At 34.3% G+C, this 20,140-nt stretch overlaps 2 protein-coding genes across 2 annotated transcripts in view; both read right to left on the minus strand.

The window, feature by feature from the left end:
• Positions 1–20,140, minus strand: part of LOC144957046 (hydroxyacid-oxoacid transhydrogenase, mitochondrial-like) — a 70,676-nt gene that overhangs the window by 12,216 nt on the left and 38,320 nt on the right. The window contains exons 8-10 of the mRNA XM_078887988.1: positions 3,506–3,614; positions 1,934–2,011; positions 486–591 (exon numbers count right to left, since the gene is read on the minus strand). Coding sequence (XP_078744114.1) covers positions 486–591; positions 1,934–2,011; positions 3,506–3,614 — 293 coding nt within the window. The remainder of the gene's footprint in view (positions 1–485; positions 592–1,933; positions 2,012–3,505; positions 3,615–20,140) is intronic.
• LOC144957070 (uncharacterized) overlaps positions 3,564–20,140 on the minus strand; it is an 18,719-nt gene continuing 2,142 nt past the window's right edge. Inside the window, exons 3-7 of the mRNA XM_078888036.1 lie at positions 8,237–8,291; positions 7,628–7,683; positions 7,018–7,071; positions 5,728–5,883; positions 3,564–3,703 (exon numbers count right to left, since the gene is read on the minus strand). Of these exons, the coding sequence (XP_078744162.1) occupies positions 5,758–5,883; positions 7,018–7,071; positions 7,628–7,683; positions 8,237–8,291 (291 nt within the window). The 3' untranslated portion in view covers positions 3,564–3,703; positions 5,728–5,757. The remainder of the gene's footprint in view (positions 3,704–5,727; positions 5,884–7,017; positions 7,072–7,627; positions 7,684–8,236; positions 8,292–20,140) is intronic.

Here is a 20,140-nt window from a genome sequence, read left to right on the forward strand (position 1 = left end):
TTTATATTATTATTATTATTGATTATTATTATTATTATTATTATTATTATTATTATTATATTATTATTATTATTGTTATCATCAAACAAATAAAATTTAATCAAATTAAAACAAAAATGGAGAAAAAAAATAAAGCAAAAAAAACAAAAATAACTACAAATAAACAACTAATATCAGAGATTTATATATATACATATATACATTTGACTTGAGAATGTTTTTTTTTCTCATGATTCCCTTCACAGAGGAAATAATATTTAACAGATAACCAAAAACCCGAAAAAAAAACCCACACACAAATTTAAAAAACAGCAACACACAACCCCCCCCCCAAAAAAAAAAAAACAAAAACAAAAACAAAACTACAACAAAAAAACAAAACCAAAAAAAAACACAAAAAAACACAAACAAAAACATAAAACAATCAAAACAATAATCCAAAGCCACCATATTGCTCGGTTCAAAATCTTGACCTTTAACCTTACCACAAGACATCAATACCGGAGTAGGCAGCCACTCTCTCTGGCATAGTCTGGAGATGAAGTGGGTCTAGAATACCCAGGGTGGGTCGTATATTTCTGTTGGAGATACCTGGGAAGGGACGACAATGTTTGATACAATACATTATATATATATAAAAATAACAATGTGAAATTGAATGTAAGCTTAAATTTAATAAACGAAAACAGATAAAATGGACGTTGCGGGTTTCCCCTTTAGCAACAAAACAGAATGGATGAAACACTGCAGATGAATGAGATAATGTGATAGTGGTGTTGTTAACAAGGATGAATCGTAACAATGCCACTACCACATTATCTCATTCGTCTGTAGTGTTTCATCCATCCTGTTTTGTTGATAAAGGGGAAACCCGAAACATCTATATTATCTGTTTTCGTTTATTAAAGGGAAGCTTCCATTCAATTTCACATTGTTACTTATTTCTTTAAACTTCAAGCAGCAACATTTACATTACATTATATATATACAATCATAAGAGAATTGAACTGAATTAGACTGCTTACAAAGAGACATTGAATGTATTTTCTTCAGTTGCTGAACAAAAAATTAATATTGATCTATAGAAAATCTAGTCTTTGTCCGTAAATAGGGGGGTCCTTATAGCTCAGTTAGTAGAGCACTCACTTTACATACAAAGGGATGAAGATCGATCCCGGGTAAAGTTGAGATTTCTTTCTAACCCCCCTGCAGTATTTGGATAGCTTGGTGATGTGATAGACTTGCATCCTATCCAAAGGGTAGCAAACAATTGATTTTGTCCTTTTTCACGCTATAGAAACTGGGATATACTCCAGCACCACAGTGTAACGGCTCTGAAGGACTACTTGTCCATGTATAGTGTGCTGGAGGCTTAAAAGCTTCATGGGATATCATTTATGTTATCTGTAAAAGTTTTGAACTAATAAAAAATAAATCATGTTCTGTCTATACAATATTTACCATAATCACCACTATATTGATGGTCAGTGTAATAGATTACGCTACCTTTCGTTATGCTTTCCTCATCTACTCTATCACTCCCTTGTTGTTATTATTTGGCCCTTTGAATTATTAGAGTTATTCCCCTTTGCTTTATTCGTTCCGTCTTCTCTTCCTTCCATCTGCCTACCCCACTCACTTGATTTACTTAGCACGTAGTAGCCTACATTTTTTTTGTCTTTGTTTTGAAATAAAGATAGTCGGTTAATGGCTAGTATCTGAAAACAGAACAAGTCTTGTCCAATCCATTATGGTCAGTTTTAAGGGCAGTGGGCTATCTTGAATTTTAAAAACATTTTCCACAAGTTACCTGAATGCCATTTTTTCTAAACGCATTAAATCTCTATTATCTATAATTTATTTGGAACCCCAATAGTGATAGGGTACCCGGGCCCATATGTCTAAAAAAAAAAAGCCCAACACATGTTCATACCTGTTTTAGCCCCCATTCCTTTGAGATCAAAGACTGCAGTGCCTGTCGTTTCACTGCCTGTTCCAGCTGTAGTAGGGACTGGAAAGAGACGAGAAGACAAATTAGGTCAATGTAAAGAAAATAACAATGAAGAAGTGGGTTATTTACAAAGGCACTTTTCTCTCATTTTCTTAAGGTTCTACAATGAATTTATTCTGAAACCTTTACTATATTTTATTTTAAAAAAAAAAAGACAATTTGCAAAGATAAGTTCTACAATTAGACTCAGCCATACTCTGGCCAAAAAAAATTGAGCATGAAAATGAGCAGAGCATCACTTGTCACCTAAAATGAACCTTGTAACGTTTTTAAATGAGCAAACAAATAGATCAGTCTTACCTCTCCCCTTTCCTGAAAAAAAATCTTGAAAAACTGTAGACATTCCTGTAGTAAGTCTGTTTAAAAAGTTTATGATAGATCCATAGTCAACAACAACACCCGTGCGGCTATGTGGTCTAGTGGTATGACACTCACTTTCGGATCGGAAGGTTCTGGGTTCGAGCCTCGCGCTCGGCGCGTAGTTGAGTCCTTGGAAAGGCGCTTTACTCACATTCTCTCACCATACTCAGGTGTAAAATGAGTACCTGGCTGTTAACATCATTGTCTCTGTCTTATTGTAATATCGCCTAACAGGCGTCATGTCTCGTTCTACATGTTACGTGTTGCTGTTTGTCACGATTAGCGGATATTGCGCTATATAAAAGCTCAAGTTATTTTTAAAGCTCCAGCTCTACACAATAAACATGTCGGGTGTGACATGATGACTGTAAGACGATAATACTAATACAATTTCTATTTTCCAACAGAGATTCTCTCACCACAGTCAGGAGTATAACGAGTACCTGGCCCGTAATATCATTGTCTCAGTCATAAGGAAATTACGAGATAGCGTCTCACGAGTGCCATCATATCTCGCCTACATGATCAAAGTTGCTGTTGTCTTAGTCTTATTATACCTTCTTTGAGCACATTTAGTAGATACTGCAGTATATAAAAGCCCGAAAAAGTGATAATGGAGGGCTTTTATAGGGAACAATAATGTTGTTGTTCCCTATCGAAGCCTCTCCTTTATCATTCTTTCGTTAGTATTTTCACCATTCCAAGCTTCAGGCATCCCTCACTGCTTTTTTTTTTTTTATGATAACTACTATGTTACTAGTGTGCATATGTGTGAGTGTGTCTATGTCAATATATTATATTATTATAAATGTGTAACCAAATGACAAATTGCTACTTTTTTTAGGACAATAAAGATATATTATTATTATTATTATTATTATTATTATTATTCATTATTATTCATCATCATCATCATCATCATCATCTCATCATCATCATCATCATCATCATCATCATCATCTCATCGTCATCGTCATCGTCATCATCATCATCATCATCATCATCATCTCATCATCATCATTATTATTATTATTATTATTATTATTATTATTATTATTATTATTATTATTATTATTATTATTATTATAAATCTCATGTTGCTTGTTTTTTTGTTTTTTAAAAAGAATCTCTTACTGGCAATAAATGGCTTGACTGCGTGCATCACTGGCAGTCCCTTCCCAATGGGTGCGTTGACATAATCCATGAACCCGGCGTCTGAATTGGATGCGTAGAGATTCGCAGCCTTACACGTGTCCAGCACGGACCCTCCACCCACGGCTACAAAACACATCACAGGGGTTGGCTTTGGCAAAGTTGATGGCTGCTGTGAAGCTGGAGGATGGACATGAAATATATAATAATATAATAATAATAATAATAATAATAATAATAATAATAATAATATAATAATAATAATAATAATAATAAATAATAATAAAATAATAATAATAATAATAATAATAATAATAATAATAATAATAATAATAATAATAATAATAATAAATAATAATAATAATAATAATAATAATAATAATAATAATAATAATAATAATAATAATAATACATAATAATAATAATAATAATATAATAATAATAATAATAATAATAATAATAATAATAATAATAATAATAATAATAATAATAATAATAATAATATAATAATAATAATAATATAATAATAAAATAATAATAATAATAATAATAATAATAATAATAATAATAATAATAATAATAATAATAATAATAATAATAATAATAATAATAATAATAATAATAATAATAATAATATAATAATAATAATAATAATAATAATAATAATAAAATAATAATATATAATAATAATAATAATAATAAAATAATTAATAATAATATAATAATAATTAATAATAATAATAATAATAATAATAATAAATAAAATTCCCTTTATTCATCCCATAGGGGAAATTTGTCTTTAGGATCTATTCCAAGGGAAGACTGGAATAGCCCAGGCGTCAGCCGCAATGCAGCGCCATTTTAAAATGACTTAATCAAAAATGAATATAACAGCTCCAAAAAAAAAAAAAAAAGAACAAAATACCCAAACACAGAACATTTCGGGCTCAAGACCCTTCTTCAGCCAACAACAACAAAAAACAATAAAGACATAAATCACATTACTAAATTCCAGACAGACGACAGATGTATATTTTTCTAGTAATGTATTTAATGTATTTATTGTTATTTTTTTGTTGGCTGAAGTATGGTTTTGAGCCCGAAATGTTCCGTGTTTGGTCTTTTTTGTTCTTTTTTAAAGCTGTTATATTCATTTTGGTTTATTACTTTTTACAGGCCACAGCTTCTAGCATCTTAGTATTACTTTGACTTTTTTAAATGACATTGTTATCAACAGGGCAGCGCGGTTCAGCTGTACAGTCTTTGCTTCGTACCCAAAAAGTTCCAAGTTCGACTACTACCTGCCTCATTGTGTGGCCTTGAGCAAGTCACCTTGCCCTAGCCTACTTTGCGGCACTGCACTGCGGCTGACGCCTGGCTTATTCCAGTCTTCCCTTGGAATAGGCCCTAAACACAAATTTCCCCTTGGGGATGAATAAAGGGAAATTATTATTATTAAATTATTAACTTAAGCTGCATTTAACAAAGAAAAGTGTGACCCATCAATACTGTCGTTGTTTTAAAAAAAAAAGTATATGCAATGTTAACCAAATAACACTTACTGTGTTCTTTAATAAAACGGCAGAATAGGTTTAGATGATAAGTAAAATCCGAAATTTTAGCCTTGGTGTTGATAAAGAAAGTGTTATTCTGTTCATTAATAATGATTGCAAATTTTACTTACGTTTCATACCTTTTATTAGAAATTTAATTTTAGCATCCGACTCACCATGGCATAATATCGTTTTGAGGCAGAGGATCCCATAATATGTGACACACAATCACAAAGTGGTATTGAATTCTTTGCCACAACTACGGAACTTGGGGTTAAGTTATAGTCATTATATAAATATATGTTATATTAGTATTGTAATATTTACCACGATGTTGGAGTCAGTCTACATCGATGTTTCAGGTCTTCGGCCATCGTCAGGACTGTGTGTTACATGAGTTTGGTTTGTTGTGTGTTGTTGTTGCTCATGTAACACAAAGTCCTGACGATGGCTAAAAGGCCTGAAACATCGATGTAGACTTGACTCCAACATTGTGGTAAATATTACAATAATAATTCACTCCATTGTTACATGTCGAGCACTATTCGTACCATATTTGTATCCAACACGATTCAATATATGTTATATTAAATATTACAGGGGTTTAGAAATTCACACAACTAATTAAATAAAGATGGCCTATGACCTTACCTCTCGTCAGATGGTTCTACCCTTACATCGTCATACACTCTGAAGTTGACGCCATATCTGTCCAGCGATTCCAGAACACTCTTTCATAGGGCTCAAAGGTGCAATATTTTTGTCCGTCATAACGATAACATTCTTGGCACCCAGGTTAACGCAGTCCTAGAATGATAAACAATAAAAAGCTGTTATGAAGTACTTTGGGTTTACATATTTGTGAGGGTCCTGACAGAACTATGTGCTCTAGTGGTATGACACTCGCTTTCGGGTCGGAAGGTCCTGGGTTCGAGTCTCGCTCGGTGCCTGGTTGAGTCCTTGGAAAAGGCTCTTTACTCACATTCTCTCATTGTACTCAGGTGTAAAATGAGTACCTGGCTGTTAACAGTGTTGTCTCTGTCCGAAAAAAAATAATTGTAATATAGCCTAACAGGCGTCACATCCCATCCTAGATGTTAAATGTTGCTGTTGACCACGTACCCTTTGTAAAGTGCTTTGAGCACATTTAGTGGATATTGCGCTATAAAAAGCTCACTTAAAGTTTCCTTAGCGTTAAATGGACAGTAGCCATTGTTTCCTTTCCACAATAGGATTCTAGTCTATCACCAAGTAATTTCTGTCAAATCTCAAAGACTCAGCTACTTAAACGATCTAAGTGGAAAAGGGGATCGAAAAAAAATTGAACTACCACTCCTTTTGATTGTAAGGTGCACTAATTAGCATTGCTCATGTGAGGCATATTTATTTTGGTGAAACCATGTAAATGCACGATATGAATATTCATATTTGTTACAAATTAATAAACAAGTAAAACTGTCAACCAATTTTGTGTGAATATTGACTGTATTGCTCTGCTAAAACAAAGGTCTTCTTTTTTTTAAAATTTTGTTTAAAAAACTTACCTTATTTAACGATCTAACATCTTATTAAAAATTCTCAAACCTTGTTAGAAGTCTCAAGTTTCAGACTTTTTGACAAGTTAAATATACTTTTAATCATAAGGAATATTCAAAGTAAGAGTTTTTTTTGGCCAAACCATTTGGGACAGCGTGGCTCAGCGGTACAGTCTTGCTTTGTATCCAAAAGGTACAGAGTTCGATCAACCGTCGCGCTGTGTGGCCTTAAGCAAGCCACCTCACCCTAGCTCACTTTGCGGCTCTGCACTGCGCCTGACGCCTGGGTTATTCCAGCCTTCCCTTGGAATAGACCCTAAAGACAAATTTTCCCATGGGGATGAATAAAGGGAATTTTAAAATTTATTTTTATTATTTTATTTACAAACAAAATGTTTTGTATTACCTGTCCAACCTCTTGTGTACAACCTTCTCCAAACTTAATGTTAGAACACGCCATCTGAAATATACAGAAAAAATATGCAATTCTTAAAATGTATATCCTTGGTAACAAGACAATTCGACATAACTTTTATAGAAAGCAACATGAAATAAACAGAACAAAAAAAAAAAATATATATATATATATCTATATATATAATAATAATAATATTAAGAAAAAAAAGAAAAAAAAAAGAAAAAAAAAGTAATAATAATAATAATAATAATAATAATAATAATAATAATAATAATAATAATAATAATAATAACAATAATAATAATAATAATAATAATAATAATAATAATAATAATAATAATAATAATAATAATAATAATAATAATAATAATAATATGGATGTTGCCTTATATAAAATCTTAAGTTTTGGTGTTTTAAAAAAAACAACAAATAAGTAAGCAATAAAATAAGTAAATAAGACAGTATGTTAGGAAGTAAGTATGTTATGCCAGTTAATATGGGTGAAGGGAGAGAACACCGTGTGTCATATTATAGATAGCCTTTTCTTGATTGATTGGACTTGTCTACTATTCTTACCAATCATCTATAATAATTTTACCTCAAAGGCGTATTCCTGTTCGATGCCATGACGAGGAGATGTGCTAGAAAATGATCCTATTAGTGAAAAAGATAAAGGATGATTATCATTTATTATCGGAATCATCATTATCATCATCATCATCATCATCATCACCATCATCGCCGTCATTCTTGTTGTTCTTCTTCTTCTCCTACTTCTTCTTCTTCTTCTTCTTCTTCTCCTCCTCCTCCTCCTCCTCCTCCTCCTCCTCCTTCTCATCATCATCATCATCATCATTCATCATCATTCATCGTCATCATCATCATCATTATTATTATTATTATTATTATTATTATTATTATTATTATTATTATTATGATTATTATGATTATTATGATTATTATTATTTATTATTATTATTATTATTATTATTATTATTATTATTATTATTATTATTATAATTATTATTATTATTATTATTATTATTACTGCAAGTATTGGTGTTATTACCACTGTTGCGTATTTTGTGGTTATCAATGGTATCATTTTATACTTTGGTTTCATTTACCATTTCTTTCACCTTCATGTACGATTTCTTGGCCAAGGCCTAAGACTATATTATTAACTTGAAACTTATATTTTACTCACGTGATGACGATGCTGATGGTATAAGTGTCTCCCCAGAGATGCAAAATGTGAACTTCTGAGGATAGAAATTGACAGTAAGTTAGTAAGAACTTAGGAACATTCATAAATCAATTTATTATAATAATAGGGCAGTGTGGCACAGCGAGTTTGGTCTTTGATCTGTACCTAGATGGTACCGAGTTCGACTTCCTACCTACCACATTCATTCGACACTTTGCGCTTGAAGACCCTTAGAAGACAATAACGGTTAGGACGACGATTGGGATTGTTTAGAAGCTTTGTCATTGTGAAAAAAAGCTATCGTCGTCTTCATCGACGCTAGGACAGAATGAGAAGTTGGAGCTTACATGATATAACACTTTATATTAATAAAATAATAAAATTGAGCTTTATATAGCGCAATATCCACTAAATGTGCTCAAAGCACTTTACAATGGGTCCCTGGTCAACAGCAACATTTAACATGTAGGACGAGACATGCCGCCTGTTTGGCGATATTACAATTTTTCGGACAATGACGACGCTGTTAACGGCCAGGTACTCATTTTACACCTGAGTACAGTGAGAGAATGTGAGTAAAGAGTCTTTTCCAAGCACTCAACTATGCGCCGAGCGCGAGGCTCGAACCCAGGACCTTCAGATCCGAAAGCGAGTGTCATACCACTAGACCACATAGCCGCATTAGTAACCTTATACCAGCTCACATTCCGGTGCTGCAATGCGGCTGACGCTCAGGCATTCCAACTATTTCCCTTTGATTAATAAAGGGGATTTAATATGGTTTTTTTTTTTACTATGCTTTCATGCTAGAGCAAGTCGTTGAATTCATTAACGGTACACACACACACACACACACATACACTTACATACACACACACACACACACACATATATATATATATATATATATATATATATATATATATAACACACACACAAACACACAAACATGTGTATTTGGGTAGATTATCCATTTAGTTTATATTTATAACATCCATTTGCGAAATTTAATGATCACTAGACAATATATTTTTACAAGAGAAATGATGATGATCACAACGACGACGACGGAGAAGAGAAGAAGAAGAAGAAGAAGAAAGAAGAAGAAGAAGAAGAAGAAGAAGAAGAAAGAAGAAGAAGAAGAGAAGAAGAAGAAGAGGAAGAAGAAGAAAGAAGAGAAGAAGAAGAAGAGAAGAAGAAGAAGAAGAAGAGAAGAAGAAAAAGAAGAAGAAGAAGAAGAAAGAAGAAGAAGAAGAAGAAGAAGAAAGAAGAAGAAGAAAGAAGAAGAAGAAGAAGAAGAAGAAGAAGAAGAAGAAGAAGAAGAAGAAGAAGAAGAGAAGAAGAAGAAGAAGAAGAAGAAGAAGAAGAAGAAGAAGAAGAAGAAGAAGAGAAGAAGAAGAGAAGAAAGAAGAAGAAGAAGAAGAAGAAGAAGAAGAAGAAGAAGAAAGAAGAAGAAGAAGAAGAAGAAGAAGAAGAAGAAGAAGAAGAAGAAGAAAGAAGAAGAAAGAAGAAGAAGAAGAAAGAAGAAGAAGAAGAAGAAAAAGAAGAAGAAGAAAGAAGAAGAAGAAGAAGAAGAAGAAGAAGAAGAAGAAGAAGAAGAAGAAGAAGAAAGAAGAAGAAGAAGAAGAAGAAAGAAGAAGAAGAAGAAGAAGAAGAAGAAGAAGAAGAAGAAGAAGAAGAAGAAGAAGAAGAAGAAGAAGAAGAAGAAGAAGAAGAAGAAGAAGAAGAAGAAGAAGGTGGAGGGGGATGAGGAAGGGGAGGAGGAGGAGGCGATTGAGGGGGCGGGAAGAGGGGTGGAGGAAAAGGAGAAGGGGAAGGAATTTTAAAAGCGTAAGCTTTATATAAAATTGTATATTATTATTGTCAAATAGAGTTTTTTTTTTCGGGTGAAAAAACAACAACAATAAACAATGACCATACCTCTTATTTTTCAATTGAGAAACAAAAAAAAAATAAAAACAACAACAAAGAAACTTTCTTTCCTCCCTTTAATAAATTTTCAGTCAAACCAGACCTGTCAACCTACTATAAACAGTCTCTCTCTCTCTCTCTCTCTCTCTCTCTCTCTCTCTCTCTCTCTCTCTCTCTCTCTCTCTCTCTCTCTATCTATCTCTCTCGATCTCTCTCTCTCTCCCTCTCTCTTTCTCTCTCTCTCTCTCTCTCTCTCTCTCTCTCTCTTCAATAGGCGTATTGATAATATATTGGGCGTATTGATCTATTATTGATTTTTTAAAAATCACTTTGTCCTGAATTCGGTCAGAGGTTAAAGCGCGCTGCATTGCATGATCATTACAGAACCAATACAAGAATGCATTGATCATTGATAACAAGTGCACGACATATATATTGTCAACACAGACTTGCCAACCTATCTATAAATAATAACGTGAAAATGATTGTAAGCTTCAATTTAATTACAAAAACAGATCAAATGAACGTTTGGGGTTTCCCCTTTATCATCAAAACAGGATGAATGGACGTGGAGCACATTATCTCATTCATCTGTGGTGTTTCATTCATCCTGTTTTGTTGATAAAGGGGAAACCCGAAACGTTCATTTGATCTGTTTTTGTAATTAAATTGAAGCTTACAATCAATTTCACATTATTATTTATTTCTTCGAGCTTTCAGCAGCAACATCTACACAACCTAAATATAAACGTCATATTATATTCCTTATTAATGGGACCAAATTTTTGCTTTCAGGCTCGTTATTTGATCATATAACAATTTAAAAAAACAAAACTTGACTTTTATGTAGAGCAATATCCACTAAACGTGCTCAACGCGCTTTACAAGGGGTCCCTGAGCAACAGCAACAGTTAACATGTAGGATGACGGAACATGACGCTCGTAAGGCGATATTATTTTACAAAAATTTCGGACAGAGACAACGCTGTTAACGGCCTTATACTCATTTTACACCTGAGTCCGGTGAAAGAATATGAGTAAAGAACATTTTCCAAAGAACCCAACGATGACCCGAGCGAGGCTCGAACCCGGGACTCTTTCCGATCCAAAAGCTAGTGTCATACTGCAAGACCACATAGCCGTACCCAATTATAAACTTCGTAAAATATTCCGTAATTAACAAAACGATTAAATTCTTTTTTTTTTTTTTTAGACTTTTCATTGGATCAAAACCAAATAAAACAATCAATTTTCAGTGAATTAATTAATAGAAGCTTTACTATTTGTGTGGAGAGAGGTATTGATCTTTTGATTAAATAACACATTTACCTGAAATCGGTCAGAGATTATGTGCGGCTGCATTGCAGAATGCATTGATCATTGATAAAAATGCACGACAGACCTGTTAACCTAATTATAAACTTCACATTATATTCCTTAACATCGGATCAATAACAAATAAACCAATCAATTTTCAGTGAATTAATTATAGAAGCTTTACGATGTGTGTGGAGGTGTGTGCAAACACGTCATTGATTGATCTATTTCATAATAAATATTACACGATTCTTACACTCTGGCTTTTTGGAATTCCGGACGTGTTCCAAACCGCTGCATGAGCTTGCGAGTAGCTGCGCGTTGGGAACAAAGTTCGAATTCCAAAACGCAAGAGTGTAAGAAATCTTTTATTCTATTCCTCAATCGATTCCGATTTCGTCATCTCTGAGTAAAACACATTTTCAGAAATATTTAAATGATACTTATTTTATTCTGTATAATATAGTCCTTCAGAGCCAGTCGACCCGTGGAGCCGGAGTTTATCCCGGTTTCTATAGCGTGAAACCGACAATAGCGATTGCTTGCTACCTTTGATAGGACGCTAATCTATCGCAAATTACTTTCCGCCAGATAAAACAGAACCAGCTACCCAATCACTGCTGGGTGGACAGGGGGGGGGGGGGGGGGGGGGTCAGAAAGTTATGCTATATGGACCAGGGAGAATCTTGGTCGTCATTACAGGCATCACTCTCTCTCTCTCTCTCTCTCTCTCTCTCTCTCTCTCTCTCTCTCTCTCTCTCTCTCTCTGTATGTATGTATATATATATACATATATATATATATATGTATATATATTTACATATACATATATATATATATTTACATATACATACATATATATATATATATATATATATATATATATATATATATATATATATATAATTAATCAGATAACGTGGATTTCCAATTTTGTAACACCAACAATCGTGTAAATGGTCATTTCTAAAATCCTATTTATGACCCTTAACTTGGAAAAAAATAAAACCCCCAAAAAAAAAAAACAAAAAAACAAAAAAAAAAACAAACAACAAACCAAACAAATACAACTCTCAAGCCTGGGACTTTGCAAAGTCCCAGGTTTGAGAGTTTTTGTCAGGACGAGGATCATTTTAATTGATCGATATTATTCGAAGGACGAGTTTTCTGGCCAATTTATTTTCTCTTTTGAAATACGTGTAGGTACGTCTTTCCAGCATACGACAGTAAACTGGTGAAGCTGTGACAGAGTGAAGCTTTGGTTGTTACGTAAAAAAGGAAGTCCTACGCAACACCAGTGACTTTTTTTTTATGCGTTCATTGACCCAAGATTCCGTCAAACTCTCTAAGCACACCCAATGTCGTTGACCTATATAGCTGATCACTTATAGCTTTCAATCAAAAATCGTATTTATTACTCAGCAGATCAGATTTACTCTAAAAAAATTAATGAATTTAGAATTATAATAAACGATAGTATACATAACACGTTGATCTGCTCTGTTTCATTGCCGAAAAAACAATAAGATTGTTTTTGTTTTTTTGTTTTGTTTTTTTCTCGGTCAACAGCAAATATTTAAAGTTGAAAATAAATGATTTTCAAATAGCGGTACACTTACGATGGCAAGACGATTTTGAAACTGTTACAAACACGCGCGCGCGCACACACATTAACACAGACAAACACGCATAACTACACACATACACATACACACACACACATACACACACCAACAAGCATATAAATAGATTATCAAAACTGCAAAAAAAATAATAAATGCCGATTTGGTCGGAATAGAACTAGAACCCTAGCCTTTATGATTTCAAGAAGAAAAGCGAAAGAAACAGTGTGCCAGGCCATCATCATACGGGACTACGATACGACCATAGTGACATACATAAGTTACGTTGTACAATATTTACGGGGAGAGATAACACTGGTGATATAATAATAATAATAGCTGGAGTGATAAACCTACCAAGGACACCCCGATGTTCACTAGACTTGAATGAATGGTGTGTTACCGTAACACACATCGTAACAGTAACAGTGGCCAGACAACCACGTCTATAGATAGTTCGAAGATGACGTCACTCAGGTCTTTGTTATTGTTTTTTGCCATCCGCGTTTATGAGTAATGCTCACTGAACTGTATTAACCGGACTATAAACGTTCATGGATACACACAGTTTTGTGCGTTGGTCCGTTATACTTCCGGATGGCAATGTTATGAGCTTCTTAGCCAAGAGCATACTATCTATTCCATACTGTGGTAGCCTTATAGATAGTATGCGCTTGGCTAAGATGCTCATAACATTGCCATCCGGAAGTATAACGGACCTTCATACAAAACTGTGTGTATCCATGAACGTTTATAGTCGGGATAATACAGTTCAGTGAGAATTACTCATAAACGCGGATGGCAAAAAACAATAACAAAGACCTGAGTGACGTCATCTTCGAACTATCTATACTTATAGATAGTATGCGCTTGGCTATGAAGTTCACAAGATTGCCATCCGGAAGTATAACTGGTCGACACATAAAACTGTGTGTAACCACGAACGTTAATAGTCTGGTTAATACAGTTTAGTGAGAATTACTCATAAACGGGGATGGCAAAATATAATAACAAAGGCTTGAGTAACGTCATCTTCGTTCTATCTAGAGATAGAATGAAGTTTACGTCATTCGGGTCTTTGAGCCAGTTACTAAGTTACCATGCGTCATTACGAGGGAAGTGACGTTACGACTGTTGAAGCGTATTGAAGTACTCATAATAAGTTTTCTGGCCAATTTTTTAAAATGTGTTGAGCCACACACAGCAAGAAGGCAGGTAACGTGGTAATCTCGTGGTTGCATTGGAGTAACCCATGACGGCCATGGAGTGACCCAAATACTTGTACAGTGTATGTATGTAACGTTTCGTGTTACGTCTTCGGTGTGAGGATTACTTAACCGGGTAGAAAGAAAGAAGGGTTGTCCTCATATCATAACCTTCTGATTGACCTCAGTGTCCTCAATGCTGAAGAAGAATAGAGCATTTCCTGGTAACAACGAGCGATTCCTTGCGATCCGACACCCAATGATGAGATACGAGGATTTCATTTGGGCCTTCTTAAAATTGGATTCAATAGTCTGATGTCACGTCGCCTGCAACGGCGGCCATCTTGGTTCTAAACAAAGAAAATCTGTACTTTTTATTCTTCATGCTGGCTAGAACTTTTCATATGTCTTGTGATCAGAATGTGTAAAAGTCAAAACATTATCAAATTTATGGGGTTTATTTTCCTCTGGATACGCTTTTATGCTCGCCGGAGAAATATTTCATACGGACACAATGAACTCACGTTCACGTGACTATGTGTATGTTGTAACTGTATGTGTGTGTGTGTGTGTGTGTATGTGTGAAGGAGGGCACGTGCTAGTGGAACACACACACACACATCATCATCACAAAGGAAATTGCTACTTCCCCCCCCCCCCCCATTAAATCGAATTGAATCCCATCACATGATGATGTGTAAGTGTGACCGGTGGGGGGGGGGGGGGGGGTCAATATTGTATGGCGATCAATCTATAACATTGACGACTATGCCCCGCAAACCTAACACAGTTTACAATTATATTATAAGTTTCCATTCTATAAATACTTAAATATAGCGGGGATGCGCTTGACACTTTCTGATCTTTATTCGTTTATGTGTTTATTGTTTTGGTAGCAACGACGGCTGATTCGATGATATAATCGTCCTTAAGGCGCAGTATCCGCTAACTGTGCTCAAAGTGCTTTCCAATATCGACAGAGACAGTGCTGTTTCAAGCAAGGTATTCATTTTACAACTGAATTTGGTGACAAAGTCAAAGACAAAAAGCAAATTGGAAGATAGATAATAATAATAATAAATAATAAATTGAGCTTTTATATAGCGCAATATCCACTAAACGTGCTCAAAGCGCTTTACAATGGGTCCCTGGCCAACAGCAACACTTAACATGTAGGACGGGACATGACGCCTGTTAGACGATATTATATTTTTTTTTCGGACAGAGACAACGCTATTAACGGCCAGGTACTCATTTTACACCTGAGTACGGTGAGAGAATGTGAGTAAAGAGCCTTTTCCAAGGACTCAACTATGCGCCGAGCGAGGCTCAAACCCAGGACCTTCCGATCCGAAAGCGAGTGTCATACCGCTAGACCACATAGCCGCACATATATAGGATATGGAAGAAACAGTACGCGACCTCCATGCCTAATTTTGGAGGTCGGGAACCCCACCCAGCCTGATAACTCTGACGTCATAAATCGATATATGAAGATTTCATCAAAATGGCGACCCGCCGTCTCAAAACGGTATTTTCTCGGGGCGATCAAAGTTCTGAAAATTGAATTCATAAACGCAAACATGAAACTTGGGGTTAATTTATATTCGTCATTGCGGAGAATAAATAATATTTATTATAGATATTATCTACATTTTCTTACATTGCAAAAACTTTGGAAACCAGTTATTTGCTAACATTTTAACTCTAAAGCCATTTACGGGGTTCAAATCATCCCGACATAATACCGTTTTCAGACGATGGGTCACTTAAAAAATTTAACCCCGAAACTTCTAAACAATATCTCTTGTTTGGACGTTTCAAGTTTAATATCTTATTACAAGTTCATCATCATCATCATTGCCTTTTTCACCCTGGGTCAGGATATAGGCCACAGACAAACAGTTTCCACCCTTCTCTATCCTGAGCTAACTTTTTTATCTCATTCCATGTCTTAGCACTTCTCTGTATCTTCTTTAATTCTTCTCCATGTTCCTCGTGGCCTTCCCCTTGATCTTCTGCCCTGAGGGTTCCAGTCCAATACTTGATTTGTTATAGTTGGATTAGAAATCATCTTATAAACTCTCTCAAGTTTTTAACTCTCTCCTTACCAGCCATTTTCAGGATTTTCCCAAAAACTTCACACTCAACTAACACCAAAATAGATTTTTTATCACTCAAACACAATAGCAGTAAGTTCTTGCGATAAATAATTTATGTAGTGAAACATGCGCTACAACACACTGTTCATTTTCTTTAAATTTTTATGATGTAGATACAAAAGAAATTTGAATGAGAAAAATGTTGGTTGTATCGTGACGAAAGTGACGATTTTCCTATAGTTGGTTAGGAGAGGGTTAACTCACTAAACCCCAACACCGACTGTATCCGTAGTATACCCGGGGCTACTTTTACCCCATGCCTATTTATTACATTTTTTCTGAGACAAATTATAGGCGTAGTATCAAAGCTAATTTTTTTTAGTTTTTACATGTTAATGGTAGTTGAATAAAATCATTCTATGTACATGCTCACTTTTAATACATTTTTTTCAAATTTTGAAAAGTAGCAAAAGTCTATAGGATTGAGTGAGTTAATGACCTTTTGGAACTCGATTTCTTTGTAAGCGGTATTAGTCTATATCAATATGCCTGACTTTTTTTTTCTTTTTCATTGGGGTTTCGAACCTTTGGACCTTGGATTATTTAAAAAATCGAAGGACAATGACTAACAGATTACTTATGACAGTGACTAACAGTAACAGCTTTCCAATCGGCTTACTTGCTATACCATTGTCCGACAAAACGCTTTTCCAATATAAAACTTTGACCTGATAACTTTGTTTTCTTTTTTTTTTTTTTTAAATGAGCTTTATATAGCGCAATATCGACTAAATGTGCTCAAAGCGCTTTACAAGGGTCCCTGGTCAACAGCAACATTTAACAAGTAGGACGGGACGTGACATGCCGCCTGTTAGGCGATATTACAATTTTTCGGACAAAGACAACGCTGTTAACGGCCAGGTACCCATTTTACACCTGAGTACGGTGAGAGAATGTGAGTAAAGAGCCTTTTCCAAGGACTCAACTATGCGCCGAGACGTTGTAACGTGACGAATGTGACGATTTTCCTATAGTTGGTAAGGAGAGGGTTAAGCCAAAAGACAATGTCGTGTTAAGTCAAGTGTTCGGTAGTTCAGTTCGCTTCCAAAGTTCTTTGTTCGTTCGAACGAACGTACGCACGTCTCATCGCTTGACCTCACGACCTGCCTTTTGAGTAGTTTAACATTCAACATCTTATCAAATAATAAATGATTATCTCGGAATAAAACCCCAATTGACATACAATTAACAATAAGAGTACTTTGTATGATCGTCAGTATTAGTTTGTACATATTAATGTGACCCTTCGTCTCGAAACGGTATTATGACGGGATGAATCGGATCCCTGAAGGGACTTTAGAATTAAATGGATAGTAAATACCAATTTTTGGGCTTTTGCATTGTGAGAAAATGTCTTCATTCTCTTACATAACAAATCGAAACAAACCCCAAGTTTCATGCTTTTGTCAATAAATTCAATTTTTTTTGCACCCGAGTCATCCCGACATAATACCTTTTAGAGACGGTGGGTCAAATATTACGATCTGATTGATGGCGTTGTCCGGACTGGGCACAACGACGATTGAATCTCATCGTGAAAATGTGACCTATCGTCTCAAAACGGTATTATAATATCGGTATGAGTAAGATACTGAAAACTGAATTTAATTATAGCCAGAAATAATAACAGACTTGGGTTGAGTTTGTATGCTTTATAGAGGAGGATGAATATCGCATTTCAAGTTGCTAAATAGACAATAATTCATAATTTTTGACTAGTTAAACTTTAATTGGACTTTATGGTGTCTGGTAATACCGTTTTGATTTGTTTGTTTGTTTGTTGCTTTATGTCTCTTCCAACACAATTGAGGTTATATGAGAGACCGCTGAAACAAAAAAACAAGCAATCTAACAAAAATAGTACAAATGTCAATCAAAATCATAACCTAAAGATATCATAAGCTAAATTATAAATAACCAAGAACAAACAGGCAGGGATTTACAGGAAAAAAAATATCCCCTGTCAAAAATACAATCACAAACAAAAGAAGCAGGATAGGCTAGTAAAGAAGAAACAACATCACTATCGGATCGTACACCCATGCGAACATCATAGGTATATGATTCAAGGGTGATGCTCCCATCCAACCACCCGCAATACCGTTTTGAGACGAAGGGTCACATATAATGGTAAGGAAAAGAAATCCATGGGTAGCCTTTGTAATCAGAGCTGATGGAGACAAAAAGGAGTAGGAAAATGTTGAACGAATGTCTGTTTTAAAGTCCCACTTTTGCTGTACTAACCAACCCCCATTTTTCGTGCGATTGGGATGATAAACTAGTATTGCCGGATGGCAATGTTGTGAGCTTCTTAGCTAAGCGCGCACTATATATATATACTTTATTGTAAAGGCGATGGAAAGTGAACATAATATGAGTTTAAAAAACAAAACAAAAACAAACAAAACAAAACAAAATTAGAAAATCTAGTTGTCCCTTAAAACCATCCATTTAGTTATAAAAGAAAGTAGAATTTTTTTTAAAGCGCACCAAAAAAAAAAAAAAAAAAAAAAAAAATCGGAGTGAATTAGGAATTAAAAAAAAAGTTTTGTCTTTTTCTACGTGTAGCACGTAGATAGGTGTAATGTTTTCAAGATGACAAGAAGAAGAAGAAGAAGAAGAAGAAGAAGAAGAAGAAGAAGAAGAAGAAGAAGAAGAAGAAGAAGAAGAAGAAGAAGAAGAAGAAGAAGAAGAAGAAGAAGAAGAAGAAGAAGAAGAAGAATGAGGAAGAGGAGGAGAACGAGCAGAGCATGAAGAGGAGGGGAAGAGAAGAAGAAAAAGGAAGTCACATAATTTCTGGATAGGAATTACACGAATCCAATCCGGTAGGGATTAAATTGATTGCACCGATTACCATACTTGTATATAACCTTCTGTCAAATCATTGATCTAAGCTTCACAAACAGTAAAGAATAGTGAAGGTTCAACTAATATCTTTTTGCACACAAAATCCCTTTAAAGGATTACTTAATATTATCGACTTTATTTAATATTATTGAGCCAATTTTATATCTTACTTTAACAATTTTTCAGTTTTGTTTTTATCTCTTAAAAGAATTACTTAATATTATCGACTTTATTTAACATTATTGAGCCAGTTTTGTATTTTACTTTAACAATTTTGTTCTTTGTTGTTTTATTTTTAAATCCCTTATAAGGATTACTTAATATTATCGACTTAATTTAATATCATTGAGCCATTTTTGTATCTTACTTTAATATTTTTTTTCTTTGTTTTTTTTTTAAAAGGGTTTTACCACGCTTGCAACACATCAAGGTCATATCAGCACCAGTGCTGGCCTGTGATCGGGTCTCTATAATTTTCGTTTCTTGTTGCTATTTTAATACTTTATCCACAGTCCCTCCATCCGACACCTCGTCATGTAAACATGACATTAATTGTGTCATGTTTGCACGTCATTTCGACAAGCACAAACGATTTTTAGCGCTTAGAGCCTGGTGTCTCGGAGTTATAGCACTACATAAGTTTTCAGCATTCTTCTTCTTCTTCTTCTTCTTCTTCTTCTTCTTTCTTCTTCTTCTTCTTCTTCTTCTTTCTTCTTCTTCTTCTTCTTCTTCTTCTTCTTCTTCTTCTTCTTCTTCTTCTCTTCTTCTTCTTCTTCTTCTTCTTCTTCTTCTTCTTCTTCTTATTATTTATTATTATTATTATTATTATAATTATTATTA

The sequence above is a fragment of the Berghia stephanieae genome, chromosome 11 (assembly GCF_034508935.2).
Source record: "Berghia stephanieae isolate SIO BIC M18660-M18661 chromosome 11, UCSD_Bste_1.3, whole genome shotgun sequence".
NCBI classification, from domain to species: domain Eukaryota; kingdom Metazoa; phylum Mollusca; class Gastropoda; order Nudibranchia; family Aeolidiidae; genus Berghia; species Berghia stephanieae.